We start from the raw sequence: 20,502 nt of genomic DNA, 5'->3' as shown, positions 1-20,502 counted from the left end.
TTTAAGTAGAATGTTGAGAGAGAAAAACAAATTTTGTTTTGTATCTATTTACATCTTCAGAAAATTGTTTAGGCCATTTAATCTACTGATTTCTTGAAAATTTTGGAATTTAAATCGCAGGATCAAATTTTCTGGTTATAATTACAAAAAAGAAGTCAAACTTTCCAAATTCTGGTAAATGTTAGCTATTGAAATTGTCAGCAGACTAAAACATATTTATATTTACAATTAGTGGTTAAGTAATTGAACCTGTCCAAGTGTTTATTTTTTCAGTATAACTGTCGCTAATAATACTAATTAAATGCTTATTTTGTACTTATGGAAAGCACTGTACTAATTCTTGTTAGGAAATTTGATGGAGGTTTGGGTGTAAGTGGAAAGAGTTACATGGACACTATTCCAAAATTGGTAGACTCCTTTCTACACTGTAATGGTGACGGCCACTCTTGTAAAGTAAGCTTCCTTTTCTCCTTTACGTGCTTACTGAAATAATATGAATCGTTGGCTAGTTATGGATTAAACTGTGTTTACTTAAATTAAATTTCATATTTTTCAAATTCATGCTCTAGTGGCATTGGTCCTCTTTCCTATATGAATGAACAGTAATTTCCAGCTCAAAAATCTAGCCTTTTCTCATGACTACAATACTTAGTTTCTTCTTATTTTAATGATACCATGCGGATTGATTTTATCGTACTTAAGTAATGATAACACTGAATTCAAAATCATTTCACAGGAAAGATTAATTTTCTCAAGTACTCAGAGATCTTAAAAGTTTCATTGAGTTAGGCTCTTAACACACTTCACATTTCTGAATAGCTGTTTTTTTTTAAGAGAAGTCATTTGATTATGGTACAGTTGACCAATTGCTCAGATATATACACTGGAATTTTTTTTTTGTTTTTGTTGAATAATATGTTAGAGTACTGGTAGTAATGATATCTTTATTTCTGGTGGTTGTTTCTCTTTTTATACTGTCCAGGTTCTGTGAAAAATAAAATGAAAAATTTGATGATAGAGACAGTTGAGAGACCTATATGTGTGTAACTGGAAGGATTTTGCCTTGTCAACCTTATTTGTTAGCCAATGTCCATTATAAAAATTATTTTTTTAAAGGGGTGGTTTGCTTTAAAGATGTTCATCTTTCTGATTCCACTTAGCTCTTGTTTACACTTGAGAGAGAGATTGGAGAAAGAGAAAAAATAGATTAAAATACTCTCAATTTTTCTTTTTGGATGAGACAAGCAAAGGGACAGTTTGGAACCTAGATTCTACTGTGCCCTGTCTTTCTGTCCCCTCATTTGGATCTCCCTGCTTTTTGGGAGGCCAAAATGGTGTTTCTCTGATAACGTTTAAATATCAGGAATAGTAACATAAGCGAAAGGACATTTGCTGCTAGTTTTTGACTTTTATCATGGTTAACTAATGCTGTCCCCATGCATTGTGCACTTACCAAGTTCCACATCCTGTTGGATGGCTCCATTATAGAGAATTTTGTCTGTTGTCAGGACTTTTTAGTTTTTCTAGTTGGTAGAATTTGTATTCTGTTTTCCTGAGTTTTATTTTTGCTCTTTTCCATATATTCTGTTAATACTTGCTTTTTCCTGATCATCCCGAACTTTATACTTTCAAATTTAGATTATTGACAGCTTTCATTAACATAACTTTCAGTTAACTTCTGAGAAGTTTCTAAATGAAACTGGATCTAACAGAAGTTGATTCTTTAAAGTGGATTCACACTTCTATTTATTAAATAATTTTCCTTTTAAATGATAGTTTTAATTTCAAATCAGTTTCAGTAAATTTATTTGGTAAAAGTTAATGATAAATTATTTTGTTAAAATATGAATAAGGTTTATACTGCAGTCACTTCAGCAGGTTTGGAGTTTTATCTGTAAACTTGCATTTGTATATTTACATAATTTTTAATAAATATATGCTACTTATTAAAATGGGCATTTCTAGTTTAATATGTATTAGTATATGATTATTCATACTCTTCTCCCTTTCTGTTGTTAGTCTCTTGGGTATGATGGTATTACTATATTCTAAATATTTAAATTGATTTAGGTTAGCTAATTCCTGAATTATTCAAGATATTCAAGATATCATATTTGTCTTCTCAAATATTGGTACATAGTGATTTCACATATTTAGGGTTTTGATCTTTTGTGGGTTTGAGATAAAGCCAATAATTTTACATTATAGCTAAGACTTCAGAATGAAAGGACTATAGTATTTTGCTTATAAAAATGAATACCTTAGTTGATGCTACTTAGATAATATTTTCTCTATGAAACATTTTTTCTTTGCTAGTGATTTCTATTAAATGCCCCTAGTTTAGGTCCTTAGTGTAGAATGATCTAATAGTCTTATCTCACAGGTGTTGTGAGGTTGAACTCAAATATTTAAACATATAAAGTGATTAAGTAAATGTATAACAGTACAGTTTTTCCTGGACATACGTCTGGAAGTCTGTCTTACTCACTGATCTTTTGGGGGCTTTATAGAACAACTTTCCAAGCTCATTGTTTATTTCTGCAATCTAGTATATAGCTTAATGTTGAGATAGTTAATATTTTTTTTTTTTATTTTTTGTTTTGAGGTATTTCAAAAGTAGTATTGGTTCTTGTACCATTCATTGTTATGTTTGTCCTCATTAGTTGATTGTTGTGTGTTAAACAGACATCCCTGGAGCTTATTCTCCACACTCTGTGAATCCACTCATTAATCACCAGTCACCTTTGGAGATGGGAAAATTACTTACCTGTATTTCTTTTTCTCAGAAAGCGTGCTCTGGAATGGATTCACAAATGAGCTACCCTCCTTCCCTCAAAGAGTAAGGTTTCTGCTTTACAGGATTTTTTTCTTGGGTTATTTTTCCTCTCATCTTTTGAATTTGAAAAGAACTGAGGGAAGGCACCTGAAGAAACTACTGACATACTCACTAGGGGAGTTCCAAAGCTTGTGCTGCCCCTAGGGGCAGGGTCAATGGCTCTTAAAGCTAGAAAGCTCATACTTGGAGTTGAAACAGGGGCTCAAAGAATCCATTTTCCCAGTGTACCTTCTGAAAGGATAAGTTTCAGGTAAGTAATTTTCTCTTACTATGCTTAATTCATACTTATATAAAAGTTCACATGTCCAGTTCTCCAGGTGCATAGGCAACCGTGTTTGTTCACTTTAGATGCATAAGCTTTACTGAATGTTAGAAATACTGTAAAACAAAACTCATGAGGTACATGAAATCATAATATTTTTTAAATGAATAATATTTGAAGGTGCATTAATGAGCAGTGTATTGTGTTAGTGTTGTTTCTTTTATTTCTTAGTAAATAAATCTTGATAAACTTTATTTTCATAATTAGAAGCAAAAAATCTTTTGAATTCAAATTCCAAAGGGTGTTTAAGTAAACTTGTTATGTGTATGTACTCATGTGCATGCACATGTATATGCATACATACATATGTACATGTTAATGCATTTAGGCTAGGATAATGGCAACTATTTACTTTTAAATTTGATGCTTTCTTTAAGTATGTTGACCAGAATGAATTACTGAAGTAATTTTGAAATGTTTGTATAATTAAATTATCATGAGACAGTTTGAGCTGTTACAAGTAAGATACTTTTTTCAATGTAGTAGCTATAGCAGTGTGAATTTAGCTTCTTAATGGAAATTCTTTAATGCTTATCAAATATTTCTACTCAGTTCTTCAGCTACTAAATTCGAGATGGCTACTAAAACACAGCAAAAAATAGCAAAATATTAAAACATTTACTCATTGATTTTCTTTGTATTTTGTCATTCTTATTAAATCACATGTTGATTTAGTATTTTAACTTATTTTAAACATTCTGTGTACTTCTGTCCTCAGAAGTAATTTTTAAGTGAAAGTTTCATTGAAAATGGTCCATATGAATAAGATAGCCTTTTTAAAAATAGTTACACTTTTGACATATGGTTAGGGCAGGTTTAACCAACTTCAGCAATTTGAAACAGCAGCTCTAAAGTTGAAAATAAGTAGAAAAGACTTTTGAATAGCAAATGTCACAAAGTACACACATTTTTCTCTGCACTTGAGAGTGGCCATCTTGAGATAAGACAGTTATGACCCAGTAACAGGGATTCTTGACAACTAAAACTAACAGTTATCATCAGAAGTAAGAAAAAGAGAATGTATTAGTATAAACCTGAAGCAGCTCAGGTTCAAAGAATATACGTCTTGATTTCATCCAAGAATATTACTCTGATTACAGTGACAGTGAGTTAGACTTTTCTTGTCCAGGATTGTTTATTTGATTGTTTACTCATTTCACAGAAGATGTGGGGCAGCTTTATCAAAAGAACTTTGAAATAAAAGTAGAAATTTAGTATCAGTGAATTGAATCAGTAAGTTATTACGATAGACTTTAGATTTGGCTTTGAACCTTCTGAGAGCCACCTGGCAAATTGGAAAAATAGGGTGAATTATATAATGCGTGTTAGGTAGGAGTAAGTACATATATTCTTTAAAGAAAAACAAAGCTGTACCTAACTCTCAGTTTTGAAGGAAGTGTCTGATGAATTGTTTAATATAGAGATGCTGAGTGATAGAGTTGTCACTGTTTAAGAATTTTTTTTAGTTCAAGGACTGTAATAGATCTGATAGTTATAGCAACATACAGTAATCTCCAGTGTTTACCAGAAAAGGTTGTTAATATTCAAAATGCAGGTAATTGTCTCATAACCCTATTACTTGATTCTAGGATATCATGAATTGTAAGATGCAATATTGATTTAATAATGGTGCTCGGTGGAGGGGTGGGGGGATAAGAACTGCCACATTGAGTAGTTGTACATGTTAATGTATGTGAAAAGTGAATATGTGAAAGCTAAGGAAATATGGTATATTGTAGAAAGGTGACTATCAGAGATGATTAGCATCAACAAGTTAATGAAATGTTAAAAACTGTGATGTGTGGTTTCTCTCAAAAACTACATCCAAAGGGTTTTATAATTTTACATAGCTCGTGATCTATAAGATGATATTTTTTAGTGAGATAAATAGAGAACTTAAAAATCATAATTATCCAGTCAAAGAAACCCATCTTCTCAGATGCGAGGATAATAATTGGCTATGTGAACTTTGCTATAAAATTTCAGCACAAGATGCATGGTATGTGTGAGCACGATTAGTGCACTCTAATGCCTTCAGAATTGCACTTTGGTGCATCTTTGAAAATAAGGAATATAAAAATAATGAGTTCTTGAAAATAAAGGCATTGCTGAAAAACAAGTTTTGATATATCTGAAATACAACATAATCAGTTGAATAATAATCTAATTAATTATGAATATGTTTAACTTTTGGCTTTTATGTGACTATAGTAGGAAGCAAAATTCACCTCCTGAGCCTTTTGTTTCTCCCTTTTTAAACTTCTTCCATTTACCCTCTCTGTTCTTTGGAGAATAACTAAACATTGACTGTTCTGTGCTTGTACCCTCACTGAGATTTTATTGTCAGAGTAGAACTACTTGTTAAATTTATACTTTGGTGTATCCTACTTAAAGGCACTTGTATTAATCCTTTTCTAGCATTTGCAACAGTGACATAAATTTTTAAAATTTAGATCATAAAAATTATACAAGCCACATATATCTCTGACTTTTTTTTTTTCTGTAGTAGAGATTAAATCTTTGCATTTGTACAACAAAAGCCAAGCTTTCGTTGGTTTGTTATATTGAGATAGTTTCCTTAAGCCAGATTTTCTTGAATCATATTCTTTGGGTTTACTTTCCATTATAGACCGATATGATATGTTTAACAATGCTTCTAACTTTTAAACTGTTTTTCCTTAGTCTTTTGTATTGCTTGTGACTTTAAGGTTTTACAGTTTGAAATAGTTTTTAACCTTGTAAAACACTGGTGATATATCATTTCTTTATTACCTTCCCAAATATGCCTTTTATTTTTCATACAAGGGCTCTTGGGAATCATTCTCTCAGAGGCTTAAGCTGTGCTTTGCCTTCCATGAGAACTGAAATTATTTGGTAAGCGCTTGCTTTCTTTTTAGCTTCTAATTTTTCCCTATTTTATTTTGTACATGATATTTGTTTCAAGGTCAAAGGTTCCGTTACAGTTACTATGATGAATCCCAGGGGGAGATTTATAGATCCATTGAACATCTAGATAAAATGGTAAGTCCTTCAGGTGTGGGGTTTTACTGCTCTAAGATTTTTTTCTTTAATTTCAGATTAGTGACTCAAGACTTACTAAGTTAAGGTATACAGTGGGCTGATAATTTCCCTATCTTTAAATGTGCAAAATATATATTGTAATCATGTAATATTGATTATAAAATAATCCCTGTTCTATTAGTAGAGATTTCCTTCATCTTAATTTTGATTAATTATACTTTGAATAATTAGATACAGATTTTAGATACTCTTTGGGGAATGTCTTGGTTTTAGGGATAATAGGATACTAATGCCATTACTTACTGCTAAGCAGAGACAACCATAGTAAATTCTAAGTTTATTTTATTACTTAATTCTATTTTTTGGCTATTTGGGTTTTTCTTAAATGGAATTTGGATTTGTTTTAAATTAGAATTTTAAAACATTATTGTATTCTTTACTAGCCCAGGAATATAGTAGACATTGATCCTGCAGTCAAAACTGCAGATATTGTCAAAATCTGCAGTCAAAATATCCTGCAGATTATTGAGTCAAAACCTCAAGTTTTCCTTGAGGTAGGGTGGTCAGAGTACTTGCTTTACTATTTAGTATTTAATATTTTAGGTAATATTTAATGTTTTAGAGACATGCAGATCATTTTGGTATTGACTCATAATGGAATAATAAATCTAGGAAATATATCACTAATTTTTTCTGATCTTCAACAGATTGTTTCAATTTTCTAGTCCTCAATTTGTCATCTCTAAGATGAGAGACTTAGTCTCTAAATTATCTTTAAACCCTTATCAACCTTTAACTCTGTAGTCTGTTTGTGATAAGCTTTATGGATATGTTTTAATATAAGAATATTTAGTCTAAAATAGAAAAGCATTTTAGTAAGGATTTTGGATCTGAAGCTATAAGTAGATTCTATTGAGTAATATTATTTTATTAAAAGCCAAGTGGAATAAATGCAGTTACTCAGGAGATTTTATCATATTTAAATTTATCATGTTACTTTAAATCTGATTATAGCCTAATACTTTTGCCTTTGAAATTTTGTTTGAATTTTAATTCACTGACTTTTTTTTTTTTTTTTGCTTTATTATATTGTCATGTCAGTCAATTAATTCTTTTCTGGCTACTATTCTAATCTTGCTATTCTGAGGTTTAGTTCTCAGTTGCCTCAGAAAACTTTTCTGGTTCTATGTCATTTATTTTCTTCATAAAGCAAATGGTTATTGAGTGTCTACTATATTCTAATACTATATGAAGTATTGAAGATACTAAGAAGAGGAAGCATGGTCTCTGATTTAATCGATCTTACAGTCTCATCATCACGTAGACTTAGAAAAGAAACCATTACAATATAAAGACATAAGATGTTTAGGAGGCATTATGGACACACCCATCTCCTTACTGTTGCCCAGTAATGCCATATATGTGCCCTAGCTTAGAGCTTGTGCCCTTTGCACTGGACTGTCTCACTTACTTTATGACTGCTCAGTTTTCACCCTCCCAGTGAGGCCTACTGGCACATCTTACACTCCACCCTTTCAGCATCCACAGTCCACCTTACTTTTCCACTAAGAAATTAAATATTTCACTTATTTATTATGTAAGGATATATGTTTTGTTTACTAATGTATCCAAAGTGCTCAGACTAGCTGTTGAAACGTAGGTAGGGGCCCAGCAAATATTTTTCAAATGATTTGAGTTGGTGAATATATTCTTTCTGTGTACATAATTAAATTAAACAAATACCCTAATTGTAATCTGAGAAATAAATAAAAATAAAAGTAATTTATAGTAAATTAATACGTGTTTATTTGATAATGTGCATGCCCAGGTAGCTGTATTCCAGGAGGAGACAGTGGAGTGGTTAGATGCTTACAGAGTATCATTAATTCAACAGCTGCACACAAACATCTATTTAAAGATGTTTATGTTTGTGACTTACATTACCAAGTTGCATTGGTGAGTGAATAATTCACCAATTCTAAAATGGTGAATAATTCTTAGGAAAACTGTAAATTAAACAAAGTATAGTTTTCCCTCACTTTATGTGATAGTTTATTTTTGGGAAATCTATTGTATATTAAAATTATGCAAAACTTCTTTGTGTCTGTATGTAAAGTGGTATTAAGAGTGTAGATAATTATAAGCAGGTTTTTCTCGTATGTGGACATACAAAAGTGTTAAGGGATAAGAGCAGTTCTTTGTGTGTGGGACTGTCCTGTATTGCAGGACGGTCAGCATCCCTGGTTGCCACCCTCTAAACCCCCCAGTAGCATCTTCTGATTATTGACACAACCTAGAAATATGCCCTGGATTGGGAAGATATCCTAAAATAGGAAATGGCAGCCCACTCCAGTATTCTTGCCTGGAGAATTCCTTGGACAGAGGAGCCTGGCGGGCTATAGGCTATAGGATTGCAAAGAGTTGGACATGATGGAGCATCTGAGCACCTAGAAATATGCCCACAATTTCCCACTAGGCCCCTGTGGTAAACAGTTATTCTAAGACCTTTCTATGATGTGCTCAATCATGTCTGATTCTTTGCAATCCTATGGACTCTAGCCTGCTAGGTTTCTCTGTCCATGGGATTTTTCCAGGCAAGACTACTGGAATGGGTTGCCATTTCCTCCTCCAGGGGATCTTCCCTTCTAGGGAAGATCTTTCTGACCCAGGGATCGAACCTGCACTGGCAGACAGATTCCTTACTACTGAGCAATCTGGGAATCTACCATTCTAAGACCTTTTATTGTTCAGTCACTCAGTGTAAAACCTTACCCTGTTCTATTTTTCTTCTTAGTACTTATTACTGTGTGACTTTTTATTTGTTGATTTGTTGGTGAAAACCTCCTCTATTAGATTGTAAGCTTCATGAGATCAAGATCTTTGTTTTGTATCAGCCTGTTTGTGGTACTTGGTATGTATATCTGTCAGATCAATGGCTGAATGGATGAGAGAGAGTGAGAAATTAGACTGGAGAATCTAGAACAGGCTGTTTAAAGGGTATCAAATAGGAAAGTGATAAAGCAGATTGTATGTGAATAGATCGTATAGCTGTACTGCAGCAAATGGGTTGGACGGAGGCCGGAGGAGAAATGAGTAGATGAGTTTGATAATCCAAGTGAGACATGGTGATTTGGTTGGGTTGGTGATGGGGAAGAGAGGGACAGAGTGGATGTGGCCAGTATATTTTAGAGACAAACTGATGATAAAACTTGGGGGAGAAGGAAGTGTCAAGGGTAACTCCTTCCAGAAAATATAGCAAATTAGTGAATATGACAGAGAAGAGGCAGACTCACAGATACAGGGAATAAGCTAGTGGTTGCCTGTGGGGAGGAGGTGAGAGGCAACATAGGTCGGGGAGTGTATAAACTATAGGGTGTAAGATAGGCTTATAAGGATGTATTGTACAACATGGGAAATAGAGTTAGTATTTTGTAATAATTGTATATGGGGTGTAATTTATAAAAAAAATCTTTTAAAAATTAAAAAGAAAAGGATGTTTCTTAATTATGTGGCTTATGCTGCTCGTTATGTCTTCGTTCTGTTCACTTAGGTCAGAATCATGAGAAGATAGGACTAGTTTTTTTCCCATGGTAGGGTGATCATAAATTCAAATATTAGGAATATGTTATATTTGCTATTACAAATAGCAAGGCATCCAGGTGGAGATGGCAGGCAAGTAGGCATTTGGATTTTCTTTTCACCAATTATTTTTGAGTGCATTTAAAGTTCTAGGCACTGGTGAAAATAAGGCAATAAATAAACTCATTTGATCTCACTGAAAATTTTATTCTATCTGGAGGAGACACATTTTTTTTTTTAAAGAATTAAGGATATAGTATATAAGTTAGTTTCCAAAAGTGATGTGTGCTATGCAGAAAATACTAATAGGGTTTTGAAAAAGTGTATAATTCTAGGCTGCTTTAGATTGAATACTTGGAAAAAGATTTCCTGAGGAGGAACATTAAATTGAGGTGTAAATGATAAGAAGGAACAAACTAAGTAGATCAGAGGGAAGAACTTTCTAGACAGAATTGCCATTGTGACAGCCTTAGGGTGGGAAGAGGCTCGTGTGTTAGAAGAAAGGGGAAAAGGTCAGGGTTGTAGGAGTAGAGGAGAGAGGGATAAGAATCATACAGCTCAGGTAAGAGAGGTGGGCAGGGAATCAGATAATTTAGGGCTCTAACTTCCAGGACAGGAAATTTATGTGAATACAGTGGGAAGTGAAATGGTGGAATAATAAAAATAATTATTTTAAAGGTTGCTTTGTTGGTTGTATAGAGAATGGATTCTACAAAAGAATCAGGAGTAGTAACAGTGGGCATTGGCAGGAGTTTGGGGGAGAGATGCTAATAATTTGAACCAGGGTGGTATTAGTGAAGATGGAAAGAAGTTCATAGATTTGAGTTCTTGTGTTCAACAGGGCTTTGCTAATGGATTAACGGTATTGGTTTGGAGCTCAGAGAAGAGATCTGGAGTAAGTTTGGGAGTTTTCAACATGTAGTTGTTAATCAAAGCCAAGGCAGAAATGGGATTGTCTACTGTAGTAATTCTCAACCCCATCTTTACAACTGAAATCTCTTGTGGAACTTTCTCAAAATAGACTTGCCCATGCCTGCTCCTGGGGATCCCCTTTTGAAGGTGATTTGGAGCTAGCCTATTATGGATCCTGATCTGTTGAAATAGAACTGAATTTCCTATTCATTTTCTTTCCATTTGTTTTCTACTCAGCTATGTAGATAATTTGTGGGCTGTTACTCAGACAGCATTTAATTTTGCAAATGTAAGAAGTCATCAATCAGTGAATTGATGCTTTTAGCACAAGGGAAATGTTTTCCCTAAAACATTGGTTTACCTGGTACTCTGAAGTTCCTGAACATAATAGCATCCTTTGGAATTTTCTAGAATAGAGGGCATATTTAAATAATATTATTTGTTGTTCTGTGTGTATGCTGTATATTACAAACATCTATACTTAACATTTCTTTTAGCCTGCCTTCTAACTTTGTTGGTTTTTAGGTTATATTAAAAGGACTAGCTTTGCTTGTCTTTCTTGATGTGTGTGATTAGTTGGATAACTAGACCCTAGTTTCTTACTTTGAGGAAGAGCGAAAAGAGTCACATTTACTCATTGGCATGATTCTTGTAACTTCTGAAAATTTTTGCCTCTTCTGCTCACTTCTTAGGCTTTGAAACTTTTAGAAATTTTTGTTCAGTAGAACCAATAAGCTTTAGGTTGAATTCCAAATCTACCTTACTTTACATGTCCAAAATTATCGAGGTTAGCTTTAAAAATTTTATTTAAATAGCCTGGAATAGAATTTTGGAATAAATATTGAGTATTTACTTCATTTTAATATGCTTGAATTTAATAGTTGAGATAACATTTGACCTGAACTTGATTTTTGTGGTCCATTTATTGAAAACACTTCTGTAATATATGTCTATGTAATTTTTAAAGGGCTCTTAAGTGATCTTTTTTTTTTTTTATTTGCATGCTGTTAGTTCAAGTTATAAATCCATTCTGGGAGTTAGAATAAATGGATTAAAATAATAAGAATGGTTAGCTCTATACATATACTCATGTATATACGATTTTATACATGTATGTGTATCTATACACTCACTATTATGCCAGCTCTTACACAGTGTGTTTTCCTAATTGGTTTATGTGACCAAATGGTGAATATCCTAGTATATTCCTTTTTATGAGTATCATTTTATATTGTAAATAATTTCTTTCATTTAAGAATTAATACCATAATTTCTATAAATCAATCTTTTCAGAGCAGAATGTAGTAGGATACTTCTATACAAGTATTGCAAAAATGTTAGCAATTCTGAATTGTAATTATACCTTTGGAAAGTTTGATAGAGTGAAAAGATTATTTTTAAATAAGAAATTATAAAATTGTAGGGTTTTTTTTGAAAGTTATGTTAAGTTTTGATGCCTTTTTTGTTATCAGAAAAGTCTTTTTAAATGTAGTTAATAAAATGTTAGAAAATAAAGTTTTTAGGCTCCAAAATCAAAAGAAAAATAGCTGATTTTTGACGGGAGAAATTGTATGTCTAGCATTTGGATATCTTGGAAATTAATTATGTAAAGAAAACACATAAGGAAAGAAAAATATAGGAAAACAAGCTGAATCTTTCAAATGTTGTAGTTTGGAAGAAAAAAGTAACTAGTTGTAAGAGATGTAGATTCTGAAAGCCTTACAATATTACTAACTACTGGCCATGTTTTTTGGTAATTAGCACGTTGCAATTTCAGTTTGTATAGTGACCAAAGCAGAGCACATTTTAAGATGTTGATTTCTGTGAACCTTTTAGATTACATACTTGAAACAGCAGTCACATTTATACATATTTTATGTATATTTGATTGTAGGTTATTTTTCCGTGCTGCTTTTAATGTAGACCAGTGTTTCCTTATGACTATTGGCATTTATGATTGGCAAAGAAAATCTGAACATGTCATTGTAGTCATCTTTTTAACTTCTTTTCCTCCAGATTTATAATAGTCACTTTATTTATTTACTTTGAACTTTTAACTTCTTTTCTTCCTGTTAGTCTTTTGAAAGTGAAACTGTTCATATTTGTCCCCTCACACTTCTTTCTCTTGAACTTAGCCTGGTCATTTCTTTAGTAGTTGCTATTAGTTTTACAATGTCTTCCTTAAGGTGGCTATTTATTAGTACATTTGTTCTTAGCACTGCTGTGTTTAGAGTGTTTTCTTCCCCCTCTAAAATTTCTTTCATTATAAGATTTTATCTTGGTACCTCTTAAAGAAACTAGAATATTTACTTTTCCTACCTCATCTTCCTAAATGTGTACTCATCTCTCCAACATAAATGTGTATCCTTATTTTAAAAAATAAGGCCACAGGCTTAATGATATGATAATATAGTTTTAGTTATGTGTTAATAATTGAAAGATACGGTTCAGTTCTTATTTCTCAAAGACTTGTAAAAATGTTTTGCTACTCTTTTTGGTGTTTGTTTCTTTGGAGGGAGATTATTTCTAGGTAATAGTACTTAAAATTAAGTATAATTTAAGTAATTTATTATATATAGGTAGACTTTTAAAAAGGGGAAGACCTCTGTTATCTTATTAGAGTCCTGAAATTGCCGCTTTGCTAGGTGAGCTGCCTGTTCAGTTTAGGATGACCATGTAGGCTTTGACATCACAAACTTCTCTTATTACTTGGAAAGTCAGCACAATGATAGATTCCCTTCGCTTTTCTTCCCTTCAAGGTAGGAAGTTAGCTTTCAGTCGGAGGATTTCTTGCCAAAACTGTTAAATTCCTCAGAAACCCATATGGTCATTGTGATGGATAGGCTATTGGTGTTTATAATGTCTTTTTGTATCTTAGAGCTGAATGAGTAGTGACCCACTTCACTATTTCCTATTAGATTAAGTTCTTAATCACATTAGATTAAGTTCAAATTCTCAATATACCAGGCCCTACCAAGCTTTCCATCACCTGGACATTAGATTTACTGATCGTCTCTTCCAGTATTTTAAGAAATAGAAGAGTTCTTTAGGCATATTTGGGGAGCACTTTTTTTTCATCTTTTTGGAATTTGGGCAGTAGCATCAAACTAGCATTTTTTATCTTTGAATTTTGGTAATAGTATTTTAAAATTGTTAGAATCAAAACATAAATATATACAGAAGCGTATTTGTCACTATTCTGTGTTAATTAGTGGGTGTTCCATTTTGCAGTTTTACTGATCATTTTTGTTGTTTTTGCATACTTTATGAATTTTCTAATTGGAGATGTTCACTCAAGAGAAATGCCTTAATTTTTCTCTCTATCCCTTACTTGTAAAAAGGCATACCTCTTAACTGTTGTATTTGTCAGAGAATTGACTGTAATAAAATTGATTCTTGCCCTGGTAGGTACATAATGCACTTCAGGGAATTAAAATTTTAAATTTAATCTCTTAACTTTCATTACCTCAATTTTTTGCTTTCTGTTTTGTAATTTAACTATTGTATCTTCATTTTGAACACCTTATTTAGTAGTGTTTTCTTTATAATTTTATATTTTCTCTGTGAAATTTCTTGGCCACTTTGAATTCTTTGTCTTCTACAAATATGATCATTAGTTTTCTCTTTGAATTATTCATGTTAATATATATAAATGTGATATATTTATTCACAGTGTGCTTTGAGATTTTAATATTAAGGTACACATTGTACCTTTAATGTTACATAATTTATTACAAAGTGGAATCTGATTTAGGGTAAACTGTCCTAGACTTCATCCAGGAGCTTTGAAAATTCAATTATAAGATGTATACCACTTGTAGCTATGTGCGAGTATTAAAGATTTATTGATATTTCTCATTATTCTATATGAAGCAGAGTAAGTAAATGAGAAGGAGCCTAGGATTAGAAATTTAGAGACAAACTTTTAGCCTTTTTAATGTATAGTTTCCTCATCTTTAGGGAGTTATACCTTGATTATTCATATTTATGAAAGAGATTTATAACTCCATCTCTCTATTATTATTTGGTTTAGAAACATATTGAGTGATTTTCTGTGTACAAAAATCATAATACTAATCATTTATCTTAGGTTTAACTTTTAAATTAGTTCATATTTCTCTCTAGGAGGATGTTGACCTGGAAGCCTCCTAGTTGACAGGAGAAAACCAACTTAGCATTAAACACTGGTTGTGGATAAATTTGAGACTGGCTAATTGATGTGCAAGAAGTTGGAAGTTGACTGCACACACATAGGCTTATCTTTCAGATATATTTGTAGAAAAATATGATAATGTTTATGAAAAACTTGGATATTCTCAAGAAAGATTCTTTATAAAATTAAATTTTGATTTAAATGTTGCCACTGCAATATTTGTACTATGTCACTTGCTAATTGCTATCATTTTCCAGATGAGTGTTCATCTGATTATCATAGATCCTTTTACATTGTGCTTGTTAAAATATGTTGAAATACAATTAAATTATGTCACTTGATTCATTAGTTAAACCACAATTTACATTTCTCCCAGAGGATGTTAATCCAGTTATTGAACATAAGTATAAAGTATTTCACCTGGGTAAGAAAATAAGGTCAGGTAGTAAGTAAATGGATGAGTTTAGAATCATTGGTTTATTTGCTTGATTTAGATGAGTTAAGTTGCTCTATGTCGATGTATTATGAACACATTTGAAGGCATTTGCAGAATACAGAATTAAGTGTAAACAAATATCCAAATCATAGTGATTGTTTCAATAGTAGTCTAAAAAATTTTTATTCTCAGTTAAAAATTTGAAAACAAAGCATTCTAGTTAATAAGAGAGAGAGAACTTTTATTTTTTCAGCTTGTTTATAAAAACCTATTTTGCTTAAGCTTTTATCAGTCTGTTATGAGCTTTAAATTGATTAAAAATATATTAACTATTTTCTTAGTTTGTGGTCTCATTTATCACATACCTAAATAATTACTGATAATTAAAATGCCTTACACACTGTTGATATTTAAGTATATGTAATGGAAATAGTAAAATTATAATCGGCTCTTGATTATTTATGTCAGTGGTATGAGTAATATAATGGACATGAGAAAAATAACCATTTATCAAATATAATTTTAGATTTTGTATGAAAATTTTCAAGCAGGTTTACTTGTATAAATCTTGTGTGAACACACACACATATGAAAAATATAAAATCCTGAAATGTTTGAGGATTTGTGAGCTGAGTGACAACTGGGGAAGGTGGTGTAGAAACATCCCAGGAGGTTAGAGAAAACTAAACTGGGGATTAAATGTTTTTGTTAATAAAATGTGTATATTGTTGAGAGTTGACTATAATGAGAGTACCTTGGATGAATGAGTGAAGTATTAACTTCACTAAGTAATGTGTTTTCTTTATTGAAAAATTATGATCATTAGCTTTAAGTAGCTGTTTTAAAATGTAATTAAATTTAATTAGGAAATAATAAGTTGTCCTTTTTTCTTTCATTCTTTTTTTTTTTTTTTAGGGTATGAGTATTATAGAACAATTAGATCCTGTATCTTTTAGCAATTACTTGAAGAAATACCATAATACTATATGTGGAAGACATCCCATTGGGGTGTTATTAAATGTGAGTATCCTTAGGAAGCCTTGTTGTTGTTGTTTTTTTTTTAAAAGAAAACATTTAATCTTACTATGTTTCAGAATATCTTAATTGCTACCATCTGTGACAGCTTATTAGCTTTAGTTTTAGGTATATGTAGTCAATTTTCTTTCTAGTACCTTTAAGATAATTTAAATTTTATTGTTTTGGTTATTTGAGGTTATTTATCACTGTATGACTGGCCAAGATTTTCTTTTCAATACATAGAGTTTTTTAGAGTCGAAATCCATTTTTTTCTCTTGACTCTTAGCCAGTTCCAGTATGCTTTTTACAAATATAAACCAAAGTAAGCTTTCAAGAGATATGGTCGGGGAAGGAGCCGGGAAAATAAATCCATGGCTGATTCATGTCAATGTATGACAAAAACCACTACAATATTGTGAAGTAATTAGCCTCCAACTAATAAAAATAAATGGAAAAAAAAAAAAGAGATACGGTCTTTCTAATTTGGGGGTTTTGCTTAGTGTTCTTGACTCCATAAAAAATAAATGGAAGATTCTGTGCTTGAGTTTTAGATATTGATAATTTAATAAAGCAAGGCAAATGGTATGTTTTTCTTCTTATAATGAAGACAATAGTATTTCATTTAAAGACTGGTAAAGAGGCAGATGTTTTTGGTTAGCTGGATTTTCTAAAGAGATAATAACATTAATTTTTTCCCTAATAAGACTGGAATTGGAAGAAAATGTGAGACTCAGAAAGAAGAAAATGTGTACTCAGGAATGGAAAGAGGAAGGAATAATGGGTTCATTGTTTGGAGAGGCAGAGAAATAATGGAATTGGTAATGTAGTCTCGAATAGTCTAGAATAGTCTAGACTACATTAGGAACCTAAAGGTCTAGTGTTACTGTACTGTAATTTGAAAGATAATACATTGTGGATTTTTAGGAAAGATCTCCTCTTAAGCAGTATTGACTCTAAGAGCCTGTTAAGGGCTTAAATTGATCTCTGAAATTTAAACAAGACTAATTATACTAATTTACTGCAGTTTGAATTGGATCAAATAAAACTTCACTAAGTAAAATTTTAGTAAAATAAATGATGAACCAATTTAGTTAGATTAAATTCCTGGTATACTTGTTAGATTTGGTACTTAATTTATATACATTTAAAATTTAATCAATGTCAGACAAAGAAAAGACTCTCAACATTTCAAGACGAAAGTGGCCAAGGTTTGGTTTAGCAAATGGAGAGAAAGATACTATGCTTTAAAAATTTTTTATTTTTTAAGTGGCTTTATTAAATACAGGGAGAGATAGAGTGGAAGATGACTGGTATTTATCAAGAAGCTAGATTAGGATATGTTCTTTAAGAGAATGAAATAAAGAATTCTTTCTTTTTCCTATTTAAATGGGGTGATGTGAAATCCAAGAAACGTAGAGTGGGAGGGATCTAGGCTTCGTTTGTGAAGTGAACAAAGTTAAGCTACCAGTGCGTTTAGAGAGTGCTCACTTTTTTATGTGATGTCTGTCATAACCAGTTTTTTTCTTTTCCTAGGCTATCACAGAGCTGCAGAAGAATGGAATGAATATGAGTTTTTCGTTTTTGAATTATGCCCAGTCCAGCCAGTGTAGAAACTGGCAAGACAGTTCAGTGAGTTATGCAGCTGGAGCACTCACGGTTCACTGAAGCTCTGAATCCTCAGGAATGCCATCTGCACATACTCATACTCTGTCCAGGGTCCCAGCCTAACCCTTACCAAGATACTGGTCCTGGTTTGGGGGGATTCTGAAACCTCAAACTAATAGAACTTTCTTCTCTTCTTTTCTAGTAGGTGTAGTCCTTCCTTAATTTCAACTCATTAAAAAAAATGCTTTATAGTTTAGAGCAGTGGAAGGAATGCTGGCATCAAAATATTTTGATCAAAAAAAAAAACAGGCAATGTAAAGGCACAGTTGTGGCAGTCAGTTTTTTGAAAGTAACTTGTAAAGCATTTACCATATCCTAATTTGCACTCTTTGCAGACTTGTGCACATATACTCTGCTTTCAGAATAGTTTTGCAAATTGTACACAAACAAAAAGGGTGGAAGCTTTTTAATAAAGAAGTTGCATTTATAAATGATCTGTAATAGAATATAAAATTCTCCAGTTATAGTCAATTACTACCCATATTGTACAACAGATACCTTCTATTTTAGTTGCTAATAAAGGGCTACACAACTCGAAATAGTCTGATTTAAACTTATTGCTCTGTGGTACATATAAAAATTGTTTTTTATTAGTTCCATTTCAGAATTTTTATGTTAAAAGTGGTAAACTTTAGTTCTTATGTAAAACTATGTTAGGATGTATTTTTATATTTTACATATTTATGTGATTTTTTTATCACAGATAATAGAGTCATATTTTAAAGTTAGTTTTTAAAATTACATACAGTTTGCATTTTTATGTGTGACATCACTTTGTGTCATTACTATATTATAATACAATATAAATTCAAGATTGGTAAAGAACACAGATGTGGTTCCGTAATTCTCAGATAGTGTTTGATAGGCAGTAGTCTGCAAATGAGGAAACAGTGAAGAATGTTCTTAGTGTTTCTCAAATCATTGCAGACCATACACTGCTGCTATGCTTTTTTAGTGCTCCAAGCAATTTGACTGTCTTACTTGAATTTTTAGCAAGAAGTCATTAATAATAACAGAAAACCACTGGATTTTCTTATAGTTCTGCAATGTTTTTTGTCATGATTTTTGGTGCGGCTCTTCCAACTAAAATAATGGTATGGTGTTGTATTTCTTTAGCCTAGATCAATCCTAGTCACTTTGGCAAAAAAAAATGTAACTCAATTAGCTAATTATTGGCCATGATGTATGTACTAGATTATACCTATTTTAATATAACACTGGGTATTTATATCACATTGGAGAGCATTTATATCTTCAGTGTTATGCCAGAATAGCACAATTTTTAGATGCCTTGCACCAATTTTATTTAAAGATTTGCATTTCTTACTTACTAAATACCAACTTTCTATACTCAAGAACTGAGATGAAATACTGTAATCTTTTGGATTCAAAATTACCCACCTATACATGTATGGAAACTATATTCTTACATGTTATTGATTTATTTCCCATCATTCAGATATACTTTTGAGTATTGTAAATATTTATTCCTTATTTATTATATAGACCATAAAAATTTCAAAATTGACTACAGAGTAAATTTTTAATGTTTTCTGGATATAAGACTAATACGTGATTATTACAGAAAATTTAGAAAATATTGATAAATATAAAGAAGAGAAAAAAATTATCTGCAATCTCACTATCCAGAGATAACACTGTTAATATTTTTTGTATTTCCTTTCAATCTTTGTCTATGCTATTTATATGTATGGGTGTGTATATGTGTTTGTGTGTGTGCATAATAACAAAATTGAGATTTTGCTGACCATATAGTTGTATACCCTGCTTTTTATAACCTACCATCATAAGTACTTCCCCATGTCTTTGAAAATGTGATTTTTAAAAATGGCTGCCTATTATTCTATTGTATGAATATAACATAACTGAACCGGTTCTCTCTTTGGATATTAGGTTGTTTCTAATATTTCACAGTTATAAATAGTGGGATGGACATCTTTGTATGTGAAATTTGAATTCTATATTAGACTAGTTCTATTTAGGTGAGAACTTCCAAAGCCCTTTAAAATATGACCAAGTTACTCTTCAGAAAGATTGTACCAAATTAGCAATATGTAAGTACTCATCATACCACCCCTACTCCACTATTACTATTTTTTCTAATCATTGACAATTTGTTAATCAAATAGTTGGTTGTTCTTTTGATCTTTCTATTAGGAGTGGCTTTATAAATTATTTTTTTCCCTTCTGTAATTTTATAGTTGATTGATTAATAAAAAAAACACAAGAGGGTTTTTAAGTTGAGTGGGCTATAGCCCTCTGAATATGTTTACTGTACATTTAAATATCCGAAGTACTTCAATATTACTTTTTTCTGGAATGAGCTTATCTTTCTTACTTAGTCACAAAGTAGAAAGAGTTCCAAGCTGATAGCGAAGTGTTGGTTTCTAACTCTGCCTCTGCCACTAATTATTTGTCACACCATAAATATTTCATATTGTACTGAAACTTTAGCTGTAAAATACTGAGGTAGTCTGTTAAACACTTTACAGTTTCAAAGTTCTTTGATGTTGTGACTTTGCTCTTTAGAGATTCCGATG

General features: G+C 31.7%; 1 protein-coding gene across 5 annotated transcripts in view; it reads left to right on the top strand.

The window, feature by feature from the left end:
• Positions 1–19,712, top strand: part of MEMO1 (mediator of cell motility 1) — a 114,916-nt gene extending 95,204 nt beyond the window's left edge. For 4 of the 5 annotated variants that reach the window (XM_070476523.1, XM_070476541.1, XM_070476530.1 and 1 more), the window contains 3 exons: positions 6,103–6,179; positions 16,175–16,279; positions 17,810–19,712. In XM_070476523.1, coding sequence (XP_070332624.1) covers positions 6,103–6,179; positions 16,175–16,279; positions 17,810–17,941 — 314 coding nt within the window. In that variant the 3' untranslated portion in view covers positions 17,942–19,712. Of the gene's footprint in view, positions 1–2,786; positions 3,087–6,102; positions 6,180–16,174; positions 16,280–17,809 lie in introns of those variants that run through there. The other variant, XR_011491180.1, reaches the window with a different exon arrangement.
• Positions 19,713–20,502: the final 790 nt, after the last annotated feature.

The sequence above is a fragment of the Odocoileus virginianus genome, chromosome 2, assembly GCF_023699985.2.
Source record: "Odocoileus virginianus isolate 20LAN1187 ecotype Illinois chromosome 2, Ovbor_1.2, whole genome shotgun sequence".
Classification (NCBI taxonomy): Eukaryota; Metazoa; Chordata; class Mammalia; order Artiodactyla; family Cervidae; genus Odocoileus; species Odocoileus virginianus.
This window is presented reverse-complemented; position numbering and strand designations above follow the sequence as displayed.